General features: G+C 47.1%; 7 protein-coding genes across 7 annotated transcripts; 4 read left to right on the forward strand and 3 right to left on the reverse strand.

The window, feature by feature from the left end:
• Window positions 1-26: 26 nt before the first annotated feature.
• EDB93DRAFT_1239297 (phosphoinositide polyphosphatase) lies at window positions 27-4,153 on the reverse strand (the record flags this gene model as incomplete). The annotated part of the gene is made up of 19 exons (XM_041451619.1): window positions 27-241; window positions 288-332; window positions 381-536; window positions 590-667; window positions 722-860; window positions 914-1,022; window positions 1,076-1,266; window positions 1,447-1,534; window positions 1,580-1,660; window positions 1,867-1,938; window positions 1,989-2,065; window positions 2,117-2,208; window positions 2,259-2,473; window positions 2,522-2,638; window positions 2,690-2,984; window positions 3,041-3,107; window positions 3,159-3,338; window positions 3,394-3,872; window positions 3,925-4,153. The coding sequence occupies 19 exons, from the start codon at window positions 4,151-4,153 to the stop codon at window positions 27-29; spliced, it is 2,925 nt and encodes a 974-aa protein (XP_041310137.1).
• A 233-nt stretch (window positions 4,154-4,386) lies between these two features.
• EDB93DRAFT_1130625 (Snf7 family) lies at window positions 4,387-5,515 on the reverse strand. The gene is made up of 5 exons (XM_041448933.1): window positions 5,401-5,515; window positions 5,332-5,351; window positions 5,205-5,282; window positions 4,932-5,147; window positions 4,387-4,879 (listed from the first exon to the last, which is right to left on the reverse strand). The coding sequence occupies exons 1-5, from the start codon at window positions 5,414-5,416 to the stop codon at window positions 4,598-4,600; spliced, it is 612 nt and encodes a 203-aa protein (XP_041310138.1). The 5' UTR covers window positions 5,417-5,515; the 3' UTR covers window positions 4,387-4,597.
• A 132-nt stretch (window positions 5,516-5,647) lies between these two features.
• EDB93DRAFT_1080625 (transmembrane adaptor Erv26-domain-containing protein) lies at window positions 5,648-6,772 on the forward strand (the record flags this gene model as incomplete). Its single annotated transcript, XM_041445552.1, has 5 exons — window positions 5,648-5,670; window positions 5,728-5,774; window positions 5,830-5,909; window positions 5,961-6,339; window positions 6,399-6,772. The coding sequence occupies 5 exons, from the start codon at window positions 5,648-5,650 to the stop codon at window positions 6,770-6,772; spliced, it is 903 nt and encodes a 300-aa protein (XP_041310139.1).
• Window positions 6,773-6,874: 102 nt separating this feature from the next.
• EDB93DRAFT_128009 (uncharacterized protein) lies at window positions 6,875-7,784 on the reverse strand. The gene is made up of 5 exons (XM_041454439.1): window positions 7,616-7,784; window positions 7,446-7,560; window positions 7,293-7,389; window positions 7,127-7,244; window positions 6,875-7,078 (listed from the first exon to the last, which is right to left on the reverse strand). Exons 1-5 carry the CDS (start codon window positions 7,733-7,735, stop codon window positions 6,977-6,979), a joined length of 552 nt encoding a protein of 183 aa, XP_041310140.1. The 5' UTR covers window positions 7,736-7,784; the 3' UTR covers window positions 6,875-6,976.
• Window positions 7,785-8,011: 227 nt separating this feature from the next.
• EDB93DRAFT_1080979 (uncharacterized protein) lies at window positions 8,012-10,489 on the forward strand (the record flags this gene model as incomplete). The annotated part of the gene is made up of 5 exons (XM_041445586.1): window positions 8,012-9,518; window positions 9,570-9,742; window positions 9,791-10,013; window positions 10,067-10,152; window positions 10,202-10,489. The coding sequence occupies 5 exons, from the start codon at window positions 8,012-8,014 to the stop codon at window positions 10,487-10,489; spliced, it is 2,277 nt and encodes a 758-aa protein (XP_041310141.1).
• A 222-nt stretch (window positions 10,490-10,711) lies between these two features.
• Window positions 10,712-13,222, forward strand: EDB93DRAFT_1266211 (glycoside hydrolase family 13 protein; the record flags this gene model as incomplete). The annotated part of the gene is made up of 10 exons (XM_041454255.1): window positions 10,712-10,967; window positions 11,024-11,139; window positions 11,187-11,508; window positions 11,560-12,002; window positions 12,055-12,367; window positions 12,418-12,490; window positions 12,537-12,606; window positions 12,660-12,821; window positions 12,879-13,127; window positions 13,181-13,222. 10 exons carry the CDS (start codon window positions 10,712-10,714, stop codon window positions 13,220-13,222), a joined length of 2,046 nt encoding a protein of 681 aa, XP_041310142.1.
• Window positions 13,223-13,923: 701 nt separating this feature from the next.
• On the forward strand, window positions 13,924-17,370 carry EDB93DRAFT_1130641 (uncharacterized protein). The gene is made up of 14 exons (XM_041448934.1): window positions 13,924-14,291; window positions 14,342-14,820; window positions 14,875-14,936; window positions 14,994-15,088; window positions 15,138-15,379; window positions 15,427-15,519; window positions 15,572-15,708; window positions 15,772-15,853; window positions 15,912-16,180; window positions 16,244-16,363; window positions 16,414-16,523; window positions 16,578-16,862; window positions 16,911-17,062; window positions 17,121-17,370. The coding sequence occupies exons 1-14, from the start codon at window positions 14,002-14,004 to the stop codon at window positions 17,249-17,251; spliced, it is 2,547 nt and encodes an 848-aa protein (XP_041310143.1). The 5' UTR covers window positions 13,924-14,001; the 3' UTR covers window positions 17,252-17,370.
• The last annotated feature ends 10 nt before the right edge of the window (window positions 17,371-17,380 follow it).

Below are 17,380 nucleotides of genomic sequence, written 5' to 3' on the forward strand. Positions count from 1 at the left end.
ACCATATAATTAATCTAAGCTCTGTATCACACATCGGTATACCGGGAGCGTGGCGGAGGTGGAGGAGGTTTGCGAACAGGTGTGATCGGAGATTGCAATCCCATTGCATGTGAATATAATTCTTCGTCGGAGGACGATGGTGAGGATGAAAAGGGAGATTCCTCTGGTGAGTCAAAAGGGTTGGTTGCATTTGATTCCAGGAGGTGAGCTATCGAGATAGGAAAGATGCCTTTTGGATGTTCTGAAAACGTGTCAGAGCATGTGAGCCAATGTTGCGACATGCTTACCAGGTCTGTTCCACCATGCGTCGTCATCCGCGCTAGGTGGGGGCACTGGTAAAATATGAGCCTCGCGAATATCTTAGCTAACACAATACAAACATTCAGAATAGTCATCGGCGAGTACCAAAGACGCAAGTTTTTCATCAAGTTTCTCGCCTGGAGTAGCCGACAGTGTGTTTTCCAGGAGCAGCCGAGATAGTGTGGCCCTCTTTGCGACATCTATGATTCGCACCTCGCTTCTAAAAAGTGCAAAAACTTGGTACAAGCAATCAATTACGCGTAATGACTATGACCACAAAAGAACTTGCCTGGACGGTGGTCCGAGCCTTTCAATTCAGCCCGGGAGTATACCGCTAGATCAAATCGACCTTTGAACAAAATTCTGTCTGCGAGATGTGTTATTCGCGCGAATGCATCCTCTGAACGTCACAACCGCTTACCAGTCCAAGCCGGAATGCGCATCTTCTCACTGGTATCATAGTTATCGGTGCCCAGGTCGTACTTATAAGTGGGACGGAACAGCAAGGGTCCTTCCTCATATCCAGCAAATGCATCCCCGTTGTCGATTGCCTGTCTCAACTGTCGTAGGATTAATCTAGGGCAAGCACTTGTCTATTAGTTGTCGAGCACACCTGATCTGCTGCTACCAAAGAATCAAAATCATCAGCCTCCGACCGGGCTCGGACGCTTTCGTTGTCAAGGTCTATTCTGTAATTTGTGTCTGCGAGCCAGATGATATTTCTGTTGAGGGCTTATACGTGTCAAGCTCCATAATTCCCGAGAATCAAGCTTACTCATGGCTGGACAACGTCTTTCCTTTTTGAAAGTGCAAGCCTTTCACAATTGTGTGAAAGTCCGCATTCCGCTCTTCGATGTTGCTATGCCCAGCAGCAAGGTGAGCAGTCAGGAAGCAGAAGCTAGTATCGTAATAATCCAGTCGGACTCCAACGCCACCCTTGTTTCCGGACATGCCCCGCAGACCGGTCTAATATGATTTTTAAGCCAGGACCTCGGATTATGTAGTCAAAACCCACCTTTCGAGCTGCACCTTCGACATTCCGTATAACAGCCGTCAGATCTGAACGAACTATGACAAGAATTGCAGTCCCGACAAGCTGCAATGATGGCGTCAGTATCGCTTCACCTGAGCGTGAACGTGTATCACTTGTTCACTGCGGAGAAGCACATAATCACACGTTCTTTGAGGTCGACGTTCAAGGGTTTCCATGACCTTCTGTTCCCATATACGCCTACTGATGTCAGGACACATGCTCCTCGTACAGCAAAATATCACCTACTTCTTTTCTGGATCTGGCTGCACGATCTGCTGTGCGGTAAGTTGAACAATTTCCTGGAAGCCGAGAATAAAAAGATCGGGTCTACAAACTTGTCAGTTACGCCATTGAATCAAACTAGGCTTATACTCTATAAAATCTGTTTGAAAGACAATGCTATTAAAATGCGACTCGAAATGAAGAACCAGACTTACTAGTCCCGCGGGAAGAGCCATGGTAGCAGGCTTTCTGATGACGGCAGCTGCGCGGAAGAGAATTGGTGAACAATGGCAAGAATACACATAATCCACCTTACCCGCCCGTTGACATTCCATGTTCCTGCGAATATACTGCACGACTGGGTAGTCGAGTACTCGGACAAGCTTATGACAGCATTGGCAGTGAGATCACTATACGTGCCGACTCCACTCACCGCTGCTGCAGTGCCTTTCCGACTGAATCATGTATTGGGTCGAAAATGTTCACCTGACGCTGGTTATTCATATTGCCCTGATTAAAAGTATTCATAACTCAGAAAGAAGATCAAAAGAAAACGCTCACAAGAAACATATCAATGGCGATTTGCTTGCCTTTATCTTGAAAATTATTGATGTATGCTCTCGACACACTCTTTGTCGCATCGGACAAAACACCTTCAAGGTACATCAGAGACGTAACAATATTTTGATGTCATGTATCTGACCTGCCAATGTTCTCTTCCCAGTCCGAGTGACGCTCGTGTTCAGCGCGCCAGTACCAGCATAGATACGGGAGAGAGCGTCTCCATTTTCCGCCCATAATTCCCGATGATGCATCCAGAGTGCACTAGCCTGCAACCATTCGCGATGCACGAGACCGAGGTATTGTTCCAAGGCTTTACGAGAGAATATATCTTGTACAAAGTTTGTTCGGTCCAAGCTATGGCTCATTTAACACAAAAACTCTGACATGAACTTCTCGACTCACCAATCAAGGCAGTTCGTCCTGAATACGCCTTTTTGTTCCGTGATCAGACTGTCGGCGCTTGCATCACACATGGTGAACCCGTAACGTTCCATGTTATTATCAACGCCTTCCAAACGACTGCGTCTTACTATTATGAACTATTCATTTCTTAAGAGACCCACGACGTACCAGACATCCCTCATTACACTATCATGACCACCTATCCTCACGGCATTGTGGAAGTCGTAATGGGTGATACTGAGCTCGTCACCCCAGATGCCTCTTGCAATTTGCAGGTGCTTTGCATATGCAGAAGTCAAGATGGCTTCGTTCTCTTTGGAACCAAGAAGATTGATGGCATGAGCGGCGCCATACTCCTCCATCAAATGCGCGAAGTGGCGCTCAAATGCAGGTTGGGAGGCGTGCGGTCGTGTAATCTGGATGCGCTGGCCGAAGGTCTGGAGCCCTTGCTGTTCCCAAAATACTGTAATTCAAATAGTTTCAACAACTGTGTGTAAACACCCTGCTACGAAAACGCACATGGGACACTTCCTCGGACTTGGGTATAACTCACACAATGTTGATCTGTGGTGATGATAGTTTCAGTCTGTCGAATGCAAATCAGGCATTAATCTTATATTCAGTATTCATTGCCTACCTCAACAAAATTAGCAGTATTCCCGTCATCATCTACACCCCGGGTATTGAAACGAGTGCCAGCTCGTCTCCACCCAAGGCGAGAAATCAATGACAATGTCGCAATAACGGGTGCTCCATTAATTGGCGGCGCGGGCAAAGCCATGGTAAAGACGCCCACATAGCCTTGTATGGCTAATATCTATTCGCCATGTTACATATAATCTTCAAAAGGAAAAAAACGAGCACAAGCGCACGATAAATTGACACTTATCGAGTTCCTCCCTTTCAAGGGGATCCAGCCTCTCTCTGAAATGAAGCAAACTGCGGACGATATATTCATTCCAGATGAAGCGTTCATCAAATATACCGATATCATGTGCATTGGATCGATCTCTCGCCAGACGGACGGGAAGCCTAGATGAGAGATCCCATGCAGGATCGAGAGCATAGTAGAATGAACCAGAAGAAAGAATTTTGGTGAGTGGCATGCACGGATGCTCAAACACAGGAGGTGTGGTAGATTGAGAGTGCTGCTGCTGCTCTCGTGTCATGAGTGCATCTGCATTTTCTGGATTAAGAAGCGTATCTTGGGAAGCAGAAAAATCATCCCATGAGTGGGAGGTGAGGCAGTAGAACAAAACTTCGTGAATCTTCGCCACGGATTCAGGTTGAGAGTGGGAGGGGCGGGTGTTTCCAACCTCCGTCGCAGAGGACACCACCGCGAGGAAAGTATCTATCAGTGACAGCGATCAAGTTGAACCAGATAGACATGCAAAGCAGCATACCATTTTCAACAGAGATCAGGCCAAGACAGCCTTTAATGACACGGCTGGTCAGTCTCACAGCGCTGGTCAGATTGACCTCATCCTTCGGCAGGAACTCGACGATCACCTGTGCTGGATTGGCTTCTGCAGCACGAAATACGAGAGCCCGTTGCGGCCGTCCTTTCCGCTCTTCGTGCGATCCAGTTACCAGGTAGAGTGTACGAGGGTTGTGACTTAAGTAGAGATGCATAGCATTCGAGTCAGGTAGTAGACTGGGAAGGAACTTCGAGGTAATAGATTGAGACAATCGTGTTACAGTGTCTGTAGCGCTGCTTGCCGGTCTGTTGTGTCAGCAGTGAGACACTATCCTGGCGTTCTGGTATTTGAATGGACTTGAGTAGCTATGGACCTGATTGGCCGGTCCTGGCATATGAAGTATAAACTCCAAATAAGTATCCGACTTCCGAGCCCAACTCGGACGTGTTTGCATGTTTGGCAAAAGCCTTCGACCCAAACAACCATTAGTGGCAGTACTAGCACATACCAGATCGTACAAAGATGCAAGTGAACCTGTGTAGTGAAAAAGGTTGCTTAAGAATAAGAGTAATGAATATGAGGTACAACCTGTACTACGATATACAAAAATCCACGAAATCGAATACCTCTATCTACCTGCAATGAATAAATTAGATTATTATGCCGCCGGTCTCAGAGCTCTCAGTCTTTCTGCTAGTTTATCGTCTTCTTCGCCAATATTCTCTTTCGTAGCCAGAGAAGGAACACCAGACAGGTCTTTCGACGCGAGATCGTGCTGCAACTCTATGTTGGCTTCTTCCGCCATCTGCCGCATGAGAGAGTCTACTTGATCTTGCGGAGTTGATACAGCAGTTGAGCTTGATATTGCGTCCTCCATGTAAGACGTTTGGACGTCCAGGTCGGAGAATTGTGATTCGAACTTGTCCATCACAAGCGAAATCTATGACATCGTTCGAAAGTGGTCATTAGCGAAGGACATATCCTCTACTCACCCGTTCAAGATTCATGCTATCCATTGCTTTATCCATGCCCTTGACCACGGAGGTCATGTTTCCCGTAACCTGTCTCATTGTGACGGCAGTCTCCACTCGACTGGCGACAGCATCTAACCGGCTAGATAGTCGCAACAAGTTCAGAGCCTCGGACTTCTTGCGAATGGCATTCGAAGCATAGATCCGAGCGCCATCAGTATTTCTCTGCTGCAACGCCTGAAGTCACCCATTAGATTACTGTGCATTTGACACAGCACAGCAGTGCGAATTGACCTTCTTGAGACGAGCTTTTTCCGTATTTTCATCCTTTTGCGCTTTCTTTGCTTGACGATTGAGGGTCTTGGCGGTAAACTGAGGGAGAAATCTGAAGAGGACTCTTGTTGGACATGCTGATAAGTACCTTCAGTTGAAACAGCGTCTCTGGATCTAAGTGTCAACGGATTTCTCATGACCGATACGGGCTGCTCACTTTCCATGTAACTCATGTTCAATTGATCCAAGGAAATGGTGTTGATAATAGGGAATATCGTTCAGAAGAGATGCTACAAGTCAAAGTGGAAGATGCAGGCTATGTGTGGCTGCGGTGTGAGCGTTTCATATCATTGGCCACGTGGTGACTTAAGCCTTTCAGCGGAACCCTTTCTTGGGCGATCAACCGACTTTATACAAGCCTAATAGACCCTCACCCAGACCCTCCCAGAGCGAAGCCTTGCGGCATGTCATTATTGCATTATCTCAGGTATGGCTCGTCTCGAAATATCAAATGGCTCTAATCGAACGGTCACTTTTAATGTAGTTATGCTGCTATGGTCGCTGCTCTTGCATTCATGACACTTTCACTTGGTTTGTGATACTTCCCGTCACCTTTGTGCTTGCCGTTTTTTAACTAGAGTCCCAGCTAGCGGCCTGCTGTACATCTCCGAGTTAATAGAGGAACATTCACGTCTTGCAAAGATCGTTGGACAGCGGGTGACATATGTTCGTGACCTTATTTTTTAAACCAAGGCAACTACCTTACGTGCAGAGAAGGCGATAATAGCGCTGCACATTGCACTCTACATTTTAGATTCCCTCCCCTTAGCACAAACGCTTTTCTCCGTAGTCTGTCATGTCGTCTACCTGCAGAACTTCTCCAGCACCTGGCCACTTATCTCGCTCTCGTCCTTGTCCTTTATTTCATCCTGCATTTTTGCAATCTCGGATCACTTCATTTGGTTCTTCTACTTCTCTCACCTCACACGGGAAGCAAGGCAGGTGTCATATTTATATCGTACTCCGACGCATTCTACAGTACCTGGATTCTCGGATATCGCGACTTTCTTCGGGGTCTGCGTTTGGCTCGTCCCGCTCTTCCTCTTCTTGAGTTTGAGTGCGAATGATCATGCCTTGCCTACATCATCATCATCTGGTAAGCATCCCCTTATGCTTCACTGATACCATGCACTCAGAACTGCCTGTAAAATTTAGGCATACCCAACACGCCGACCGCTAACTTGCGAACGTTGGGGCCTCATTCAAACTCATCTCTATTCAAGGCGATGTTTGGTCTCATTCCGTTTCTTCCCAAGGCATTCAGACGTGAAGCGACGGATGGGCTGATAGCTCCGCACACCCCAAATCCCGCACGTCGGGAAAGCTCGCCTGCTCCTTCGTCACCAACAGTCTACCACGTACCCCTTCACACGCCCGGAGGAGTCCACACTGTTAGCGGGACTGGTGCATTGCCTCCCAATCGATTTAGTCTTGGTTCGCCACCACGGCGGGCGTCCAAGGCTCCCACGAGAGTCACCGTTGACAGCGGAAGTGCGACATTGGCAGCGAGAAGAAATAAGCTTGACTGATCCCATGTACGTTGCATGGTCATCTTCTCATTTGATTAGTGCACTATTCGGCGACGGCTCACGTACATCGGGCTCTAGACTAGCTGGTATGCCATTGCATTGTAGCGATCTGCGAGACCATTCCTCTACCGCTTTGGTCTCGCAGTAACAATAAATAATATATACCCCAGTGCATTTCCGTGACCGAGGACAATAAGCCAAATACTACTCAGCAGAAGGCTCTCTGAAAAGTTGTGTAAGTATTCCCATGGATTGTATGAAGAAAGGTCGGATCTCGTTGATTTCCATAGAACACAGGTTCGGCAACTGCATAACAATGAGGAATACGCGTCGTGACAACCAAGTGGAACATACACTGAGCTCGCTGTGATCTAATTTTTGTAAACCATCGCGACTTTTGGCTTGTCGAGCTTCACGAAGATCTTTCAGTAATGACTTTATTTTGTCTGCATTCTGCACATCATCTGAGGCACTAGGCGAAAGTCAGATATTGCCGCTAAATAAACAAAATGTTGCTAACACATCAAGGATGACCTTGGCTATCTCTGCAAAACGGAAAGGCAGTTTGCTAAATTCCTGCCGACTCGTTTCTCTCGTTAGCCGCTCCTGCAAAAAATCTAGAAGATGACACATCACCAAGCGTGTAATTAGCGAAGAAAGGCTGTATACAAACCTACACTGAGCCATTCCGGGGGAACGATATGACATTTCTTCTTCAGCTTCAGGTTAGTAGCCATCCAAAGAGGTATGCGACATTTTGCTGGAGGTCGTAGTGGTCCATATGCGCCCTATGTGAGCACGACCATTTGTGGGTACTACTATAGGAGTCCGCCTCATGCGTACCGAAATGAAAGCTGTTTTTTCCATTGTGACCAAGGGGACAATCTCGACTAGTTGTTCGGAGGCAATTAGCTCAAGCTCTAGTGGAGTTACGGATGTTCTCAGAGATTGTGGTAATGCCATCAGATGATCAGAAACACAAAAGATGTGGATGAGGACCTGAGGCCTGAGGTCCGTCACAAACTGATTTACGCCCACCTCATCAGTATTGAGCGTTTGCGCACGTGACCAAGACGCGTCTGAACCGAAAAGTCGAATACGCGCCTCTCTGCTCACAACCCCTACATTTAACATATTACACCTCGGAGTCTGAGACCTCTTTATACCTCCCATCATCTACCATCCTGTCGACCGCATTTTTCCGAGTCAGCTTTCGATATCGGTTGTCTTGCCATACTCATGCTTAGTGCAAGAACAAAACAAGTTTTTGCCTATGGCCGTCGCGGTCACCGGATTGTGAATGTCGTTGAGAGGAACGAGTCGGATGCCTTTGATTCACCTGTCAAGACAGTGCGCAATTTGGCAGCTCCTAGACAACTTCAGAGGGAAAATGCTATCTACTTATCTCCCTCTCCTCGCCATCGCGGGAAACCCAAGCGAACACATATCTCACCTACCAAATCCCCGCTTAGCCCACCTAAGAAGAAGGCTCAGGTTAAGCCAGCAATCAAGCCAAGAAAGAAGACTGTACTTTCAAAATTTGAAGCGCAGAAGCCTGATCGTCAACCGCTCACACCTCTGCGTACGAACGGTGCGTCGCCTACGGCTCTACCACCTTCAGCACTCGTGAGGAAGAAGGGCAAAGCGCCAGTCAAATTATCGCCACGAGCTTCGCTGAAACCCACATCTCCAATTGTGACTCTTGATATCATCGTAGTCGATGACAATGGCAAGAAGCTCAGTCAGGAACGGCGAGTATCGCGGACTGATGTTCAGATAAACCCTGTAACTGTCGTAGCTCCGAGACTCGGGTGCAAGGGGGTACCCAAGACACCTGCAATCATCGCCATCAGTGACAGTGACTCTGATGTGGAGGAAGTGACTGTGGTAGCAAAGAACCGCATTAGCCGCATGCGCTCAGTGATCGTCATATCCTCTGATGACGATGAACCTTCAAAGTGCGAAATAGAGCCAAAAGCTACCTTTTCCAAACCACAGTCCTCATTTCTCGAGGTCGTGGTCCCCCCTGCGCCTTATAAGCTACACTCACCACACAAGCTACCTACAGTTATCCGGAAACCATCACTGCTACCGCCGCCTCCACCTTTAGCCCAACAGCAACCACCAGTGTTCGTGCCTCTCGCCCCGCCGACAACAAAAGTACGACAGCTGACACCTATACGCCGAGGACAAAGTCGAGCACCATTCCAGCGCTCCTTCCCCACACCTTCCACACCCACTGACGCAGACCTTTCTCTCGAGTTGGAACAACTTAACATCTCGGACGTGACCGAATTCGAGGACTTGCTACCATCACAGCCAGGCTGTCTCATCCCACTCCTATCAGAGTGCGCTCAGACCTGTCCACATGAATTCTCTGCTTTCATAGAGTCATTTCCATTCGATCCGATCGTACAGCCTACGGAAGGAGATGACCTGGATGTCAAATTTCGAAAAATTGGCGAGGCCTCCTTTTCCGAGGTTTTTGGCATTGGTGACGTAGTTCTTAAGATCATTCCCTTGCGAGATGAGGAAAAACGTCTCACAAACGACTTGGAGACTCCCGCACCGAGCGATGCGAGTGATGTTATGAAGGAAATCATTGTCACTCGAGCGATGGGAGAGATGAGCAGTGGCTTTATCAAGCTTCTCAGGACATACATCGTCCGTGGGCGTTATCCTTCACTGCTTCTGGATCTGTGGGATGAATATAACGAGCGCAAGGGTTCTGAAAGTATACGACCAGGTATGAGGCATATGGATATGGGGAATCACAATCGTTATAACTTTTAGTTAGACACTTTCGGCCTTTCCCAAGTCTACGCAATCATTGTCCTGCCAAATGGTGGTCCAGATCTTGAAGCCTTCACATTCAAAAATGCCGCAAGGTCTGGCTGGCACCAAGCATGCAGTATCTTCTGGCAGGTGGCCACTGCTCTAGATCAAGCGGAAGACCTTATGGCGTTTGAAGTGAGATTCTTTCCCATAAATGGTGTCATGGCTGACGTGAAAAAATAGCATCGTGATTTACACTGGGGTCAAATTTTGGTGAAGAACCTACCTGTTCGGACTTCAAGTTCATCATCCAAAAAAGGAGGAAGAAAGCTCCCCATGGATGATGTTCGGTTTGGCGTCAAGGCGACTGTCATAGATCTCGGGCTTTCGAGGATGGAAACCACAGATGCTCAAGGTTCCAAGACGTACTGGACACCGTTTGATGAAGAAATTTTTGAAGGAGAGGGTCAGTATCTTACATACCCCTGGGATATGCGCTTTGCTGATCGGCACTGGCAGGAGATTACCAATTTGATGTCTACAGGATGATGAAAGAGTATAATAACGACTCTTGGGAAGGCTATCAGCCCTTTACAAACGTCATAGTAAGAGCTGTAGTTCCATTGCTTGTATATAAGGCTTACCCAAAAATAGTGGCTTCACTACCTTACACAGAAGCTCTTACACTCAAAACGACTGAAGCCTCCTGCCACGAAAAAGAAAAGCACGGCTGAGCTTACACAAGTTACATCCCTGACAGGGTACGACGAACAAGAATGTTACGATTCCCTAGTGGATATCGATAAGGTATTAGGTGACTGTATTAACGCGGCAAAGAAGAGCCGGAAGCGGAAGCGGAAAATGCTTGTGCCACCTTCTGGTCCAAGGACGGCAGGGGAAGTTGTGTTGTATGGAGTCCAGAAAGGTTGGATGAAGCCATAAGTTGTATTATCAATTTTATTTTGTCGCAGTATACCCCAGTTGTGCCCAGTCCAGTCGAGAACCACAGAACCTTCCTTTCTGAGCGATTATGCAGACGTCATAGCCCAGTTGCCACCTAGATTGGCATTGAACGGAGTGCTAAGATGAGGCTCGTCCGTTCCTTGTTGTTTTCTCCCATCTCCCAAAAAGTTTTCATATTTCAGTTCGCGAGCCCACCGGAAAATGGCAGTAACATCTAGCTTTGATCCCAAAACTGCGTTAAAGCTCGATGGGTACCTTGAGCCGTTCATTCCTGCTATCGCTCACCGCCACGAGCGCTTTCAGAAATGGAAAGATACCATCGATCAATATGAGGGTGGCTATGAGAAATTCACTAGAGGGTTCGACAAAATGGGTTTCAATGTCAAAGAGAGTGGTGAGGTAGTCTACAGAGAGTGGGCACCAAATGCAACAGAGGCAAATCTCATTGGTGATTTCAGTGAGTCCCATCATCCATACTACCTTGTGTTATTGAAACATCGATCATATATTCAGACCAATGGAACAGGATGTCCCATCCATTAAAAAAGGATGAATTTGGTGTTTGGGAAATCACCCTCCCTCCTAAGGCTCCTGGGGTGTGCGCGATACCTCATGACTCCAAGGTCAAAGTGAGTGTATGTTATCAGCAGTGATCCTTTTGCTCTAAATTCGTCAGATATCCATGATTACCCCCTCTGGTGCTCGTATTGAACGTATCCCTGCTTGGATCCAACGTGTCACCCAAGATTTGACCTTCTCTCCTGCTTATGAAGGTCGTTTCTGGAATCCCTCTACTTCGGAAAAATATCAGTTCAAAAACCCTCGTCCGCCGCAACCGAGAGCGATAAGAATATATGAGGCCCATGTTGGAATTTCAACCAGCGAACACCGCGTAGGCACATACAAAGAGTTTACGAAAGATACACTTCCGAGGATTCACGCTCTGGGTTACAATACCATCCAGCTGATGGCTATTATGGAGCATCCTTATTACGCATGTACGTGATGAGCCACCGTTCTGTGCCTCAACCTGACCTTCCTCTCGGTAGCTTTCGGCTACCAAGTAACCAGCTTCTTCGCCGCAAGCTCTCGCTATGGCACTCCTGAAGAGCTTAAAGAACTTATTGACACTGCTCATGGCATGGGCATAACCGTTCTTCTGGACGTTGTACACTCGCACGCCTGCAAAAACGTCCTTGACGGCCTTAACGCGTTTGATGGATCAGATCATCAATACTTCCACGAAGGCAGCAAAGGACGTCATGAACTGTGGGACAGCAGACTTTTCAACTATGGGAGTCACGAAGTTCTGAGGTTCTTACTGAGCAATCTGCGCTTCTATATGGAGGAGTACAAGTTCGATGGCTTCCGGTTTGACGGTGTCACGAGTATGATGTATGTCCATCATGGTATCGGAACGGGTTTCTCGGGTGGCTACCCTGAATACTTCGGTCCGGGGGCAGATGAGGAGGCTATTGTGTACCTCATGCTGGTGAATGTTACATTGACGTGCCATTGTTTTCGTTGCTGACAGCAATCTGAAGGCGAATGATGCGATGCATGCTCTTTATCCGTCTGTTATCACGATCGCAGAAGACGTTTCAGGTATGCCTCTGCTCTGCATTCCCGTGTCTCAAGGAGGTATTGGATTCGACTACCGCTTGTCAATGGCTATCCCGGACATGTGGATAAAACTGCTGAAGCACAAGACCGATGACGAGTGGGATATAGGCAATATCGTGCACACCCTTACAGATCGACGATACGGCGAGAAGAGCGTTGCTTACGCTGAAAGTCATGACCAAGCCTTGGTAGGAGACAAGACTCTGGCTTTCTGGTTAATGGACAAGGAAATGTGTGAGTTCGCTTCATCATGTGTATCATATGTAACCCGAACGCCCGCACAGATACGCACATGTCGGATATGACACCGATGACGCCCATCATCGCGCGAGGTATCTCTTTGCATAAAATGATTCGGTGTGTTTTGTTGTTTGTAGCCGCACACGAATACTCACGACTGCAGTCTCCTGGTCCACTCGCTTGGCGGAGAAGGCTACCTGAACTTTGAAGGCAACGAGTTTGGACACCCAGAAGTAAGGAATGTTAAAATCTCACACTCACCGTCCTCTCATATCTACTTGTCCAGTGGCTTGACTTTCCTCGAGAAGGAAACAATAACTCCTTCCAGCATGCTAGGAGACAGTGGAACATCGTAGATGACCAACTCCTTCGGTATCGATACCTGAATAACTTCGATGCTGCGATAAACCACTTGGAAGAAGAGCATAAATGGCTTTCAGCTCCTCAGGTTAGGGTCTGATATAACATAATACATATTTATTGACCTAACTTATATCAAAAAAAGGCATACGTCTCTCTCAAACACGGGGGTGACAAGATGATCGCCTATGAACGATCCGGCCTTCTTTTTGTCTTCAACTTCCACCCTACCAAGTCCTTCACAGATTATCGCATTGGCGTCGATGAAGCAGGGGAATACCATATCATCCTTACCAGCGATGAAAAGAGATTCGGCGGGTTCGAGAATATTTCATGTGGCGGCAAATTTGTTACAACACCAATGGAATGGAATGGGAGGAAAAATTGGTTGCAGGTACGACCTCATCCCGACACATTGTGATATATGATTTAAATCGATCATCGCAGATCTACATACCCTCCAGAACTTGCATTGTACTGGGGAAATAAAACGGCTGGCTCATTCAACTGGAATTTAAATGACGATTCATTTATATCACTCATGTATACAACTTGAATTCAAATTTTGTGTCTACTATATAATACCAACATTTCGTGTGCAACCGCTATAGAAATAGAGTTCGCGTTTTTCTGCAACAATAATAGCTCCTCAACACCTGGGCTAGGAATATAGTTCTTTTGCTGTTGGATTGACTGATGAGTCGAAAATACAATGCCTGCTAGTTTTTTTCTTGAAATGAGAAGAGTTGAGTTCAGCGGAGAATTACCGTGTAGCAAAGTGAAATGGATGGATTGTCACGTCTAGATCTGGTCGACTGCACGCTGCACGTCATTCTAGAAAGCGGTCCCGGCCCGAATATTTATTTTAACATGGCCTAATTATGTATTAGTAAAATTACCATGTACCAGAATTTTCCGTGATGATATAACTGCTTGGAGTGTGCATTCTATGTATCTGAGCCCTGGCATGAGACCCGCTTGAATATTTTTTACAAAAAAATATGGCAATATGTATTATGCTGGGGGAAACCTATTCGCGACGTACATAAGGATTCTGTGCAGAATTGCGTGTGCGAGAGTGAAAACACGAACTCTTGAGGGTCGAGCCATACAAACCCGCGTGACGCACTTCTGATATTACATACGGGCCGGGAGTAAGTCTGTTTTCGGGTCTTATTCGCACATCAGATGTAGTCGTTCTCACCGCGTCTTATCCTGAACGTCCTTGAACGTTGAACCCTCATAAACGCAGGGACTTTACACTTGTCATGGACGAGAAGCCCTTCCACGTAGACAATAAGTCAGTGCAATGGGCCATTCCAGTTCCTGTTACACACCGACCGGCTGTCACCTCTCCCCGCAAGAAATGGGGGCGCCGTCTTGCTATCTTACTCGCTTTCTTGTCCGTGGTCCATTTTTTGAGCGATGTTAAGCGTCCTCAGACTCCTCACCATCATGGACACGAGGAACAAGATCATGTGATATCGAATGCATTGATGCACCACGCTCCAAAGAAAGGTAGTGTTCTGAGAGGCAAGCAAGCTGAGCAAGTGTTCTTGTATGTTACTGCTTTCCCAAATTCTTGTGGAAGAATCTAACTCTGCCTAGGTCTGTACCAGATACGAACAGTGCCATTGCTGCGTCCAGAGTCTATGCGGGCAAGCCTCATATGGCCGGGAGCGAAGGTGATTTTGACACTGCGAAATATTTCCTTGCGCACCTACAGGAAGAGCTTCAAATCGATCGCTCATCTTCCGCCATCCCACTGTATTCAGCCGGTTCCCGCGAATCTCGCGAGGCAACGTTATCAATTTCATCCCTCAACGAAACAAAGGCTTGGGTTGATGTTTATTACCCTATCCTGAACAGCCCTTTGGACCATAGCCTTGAGATTCTCGGAGACGACGGGAACCCCGTTTGGTCCGCTGAACTCGAAGAGGTCGCTGATGAAACTGATCCTTACGCCTTCAAGTCCGCAAATGCCGTCCCGACCTGGCATGGCATTAGCAGAGGGGGGCAAGCTGAAGGGAAGCTGATTTATGCACACTATGGAAGACAACGGGATTTCGACGCGCTCTTAGAAGCTGGTCCGTAATCATTATCCTCGTGGAAAGTTTGTTTTTGATCTTCTATACCCAAAGGTGTTGACTTCAGTGGAAAGATTGTCCTCACTCGCTACGGTGGTATTTTCAGGGGTTTAAAGGTTCGCCCTCATGAGTCCTATTGGTTATGTCTATTTTGACTAAAGTGACTTCAATAGATCAAACGAGCTCAAGAGCTTGGTGCTGCCGCTGTTCTGGTTTACTCAGACCTTCGTGACGATGGCACAGTGACAGTTGAAAATGGATATGTCCCGTGCGTCTTATTTCGTACTTGAAAGCTATATCTGTAAGTAGCCGCACAGCTACCCACACGGGCCTGCACGCAATCCAACTTCCGTGCAGCGTGGTTCCGTGCAATTCTTGTCGCTATATCCCGGAGATCCCTCAACCCCTGGGTACCCCTCGTATGAAAATAGCACGAGAGTTGAGGGAGGAAGCAAACCGACCATCCCGAGTTTGCCAATTTCTTGGGCCAATGCTGAAGTCCTTCTGAATCATATGAAGGACGGTCACGAAGGCCCTACCGTTCGTCTTGTGAATAACGGTAAGACTAGATTCAGTTGTCCGTTACTAGACCTAACTCTTTCCTAGTGGACGAAAAGGTTACTCCCATTTGGAACGTCATGGGTGTTATTCCTGGCCGCATCAAGAGCGAGGTAGTTGTGATAGGTGCCCACCGAGATGGTGAGTACTGACGGTTATTTGTGATTCCTGTGCAACTATTGATATCTTCTAGCTTGGGTGACGGGAGCGAGTGATCCAATCTCAGGCACTGTGTCTCTTTCAGAGGTTATTCGTGGCTTTGGGGTCTTGTTAAAGAAAGGATGGAGGCCCTTGAGGACGATCCTTATTACAAGCTGGGATGGTGAAGAGGTGAAACTGTCTTCAATTCTGCTGGTTTTATTTTGTCATACTCAAAATAAGTTCTCTATATAGTTTGGATTAATTGGCAGCACAGAATGGGGCGAAGATTTCCCGGAGTGGATCAAGGAACATGTCGTGGCTTACGTGAACATGGGTATGAAGGGCTAGTTTGCAACATTCATTGTGCACTTAACCTCAACATTCATGTTTAGATACTTCTGCATCGGGGTCGCGTCTCAAAGCCTCAGGATCTCCTTTGCTTGCACATCTCCTTCGTGAAACGGCAGAACAGATTCCCCACCCTGCCTCTGAGGAACGAAGGCTTTGGGACGCTCGAGGAGATTCTGGAACGCTTTTCGGCGAGCATATGAATGCTGAAATTGCTGCGATGCAAGAAGATGAATTTTTGGCAGCTGATAGCATTGGAGTGAGTCCATTGGGATCAGGGAGTGATTATACCATCTTCTTGCAATACCATGGTGTAAGTAAATGGATAGCGAAGTATGTTTTCCACAGCTTACACCTGACCAACCAATGATGCCAGGTGCCGAGTACTGACAATGGATTCACTTCGACGCTACACGATCCCGTGTATCACTATCACTCTATTTTTGACTCTCAGTACTGGCAAGAGCTGTACGGTGATCCTGGTTTCTCCCGTCATGTGAGTACTACTTGGCTTCCTACCAGCTCACATGAGCTTCATATTTATAGGTTGCTATTGCTAAACATACTGGCCTACAAGTGCTTCGTCTGTCTGACGACATCATTTTACCGTTCAACACCACCCATTATTCCATCGAGTTGGAATCATACCTCGACAAGTATGCACACTTGGCTTTTCTGCAGGTGATTTATAGTTGACTGGGGACCTTCAGGGTTGCTTCTATCGCATTTGCTGGCTCCTATAACGTCGATCTGTCTCCTCTACGAGAGTCCCTTCACGCTCTACAGAGTGCCAGTTTGGAGCTGGACTCTGCCAAGACTGAGGCAGAGCGCAAACTCCGTAAGATCCTCAAGCAAATGAAAAAGAGGCATGCTATTTGCCACAAGATCCGTCATAAGATCCACAAGGCTGGCTGCAAACTCAAGAAGGTATTTGGAAAGCACGAGTGCGAATCGAAAGACAAGCACGAAGACACGGAGAAGGAACATCCCCATAGGTGCATCTCTTCGCATTCTCGATGGACAACAGCTCACAATTCCTTCAGACAACCCAGTCGTCATCTTCTCAAAGCCATTCAACGCGTGCAAGCTGTGAATAAGCGATTGATCGCCTTTGAACGTAGTTTTATATCGAAAGACGGCATTAAGGATCGTGAGTGGTACAAGCACTTGGGTGTAGCTCCTGGCAAATGGTCAGGTAAGTACTAGTGTCATCCCCTTCTTCACCCGTAACTAAGGTTGATCGTTACTCGAAGGCTATGGCGCTACTACTTTCCCAGGGATCACTGAGGCACTGACCATGGACAAAAACGCAAGTGCTGCTGCCTACGAAGTGGGGAGATTGAAAGTAATGATCGATGGTCTTATTGAAACTATTCACCTGTAAATCTAGATCATCAGAAATATGAGTCCTATGTACATGACGAACAGGTCTAGGATCTGTGATATTCTGCGAACTTCCTCAATCTTTTGTTCATTAGAGCATATTCATAACTGTTTGAACTAGCGCTTGAAC

This window comes from Suillus bovinus, assembly GCF_016758785.1.
Source record: "Suillus bovinus strain UH-Sbo-P2 chromosome Unknown EDB93scaffold_12, whole genome shotgun sequence".
NCBI classification, from domain to species: Eukaryota; Fungi; Basidiomycota; class Agaricomycetes; order Boletales; family Suillaceae; genus Suillus; species Suillus bovinus.

Excerpts from the sequence above, each read along its gene's own strand:
- EDB93DRAFT_1130625 (XM_041448933.1), bottom strand. Across the intron at positions 5,283-5,331 it reads AGACGCTGTTTCAACTGAAG|TTTACCGCCAAGACCCTCAA; the intron begins GTACTTATCAGC and ends TTTCTCCCTCAG. Across the intron at positions 4,880-4,931 it reads ATAGCATGAATCTTGAACGG|ATTTCGCTTGTGATGGACAA; the intron begins GTGAGTAGAGGA and ends ACGATGTCATAG.
- EDB93DRAFT_128009 (XM_041454439.1), bottom strand. The coding sequence starts at position 7,735 with ATGGCATTACCACAATCTCTGAGAACATCCGTAACTCCACTAGAGCTT. Across the intron at positions 7,390-7,445 it reads CCCGGAATGGCTCAGTGTAG|ATTTTTTGCAGGAGCGGCTA; the intron begins GTTTGTATACAG and ends GTCATCTTCTAG. Across the intron at positions 7,245-7,292 it reads GCCAAGGTCATCCTTGATGT|TGCCTCAGATGATGTGCAGA; the intron begins GTTAGCAACATT and ends ACTTTCGCCTAG.
- EDB93DRAFT_1130641 (XM_041448934.1), top strand. The coding sequence starts at position 14,002 with ATGGACGAGAAGCCCTTCCACGTAGACAATAAGTCAGTGCAATGGGCC. Across the intron at positions 15,854-15,911 it reads CGTGGCTTACGTGAACATGG|ATACTTCTGCATCGGGGTCG; the intron begins GTATGAAGGGCT and ends ATTCATGTTTAG. Across the intron at positions 16,863-16,910 it reads GAGAAGGAACATCCCCATAG|ACAACCCAGTCGTCATCTTC; the intron begins GTGCATCTCTTC and ends CAATTCCTTCAG.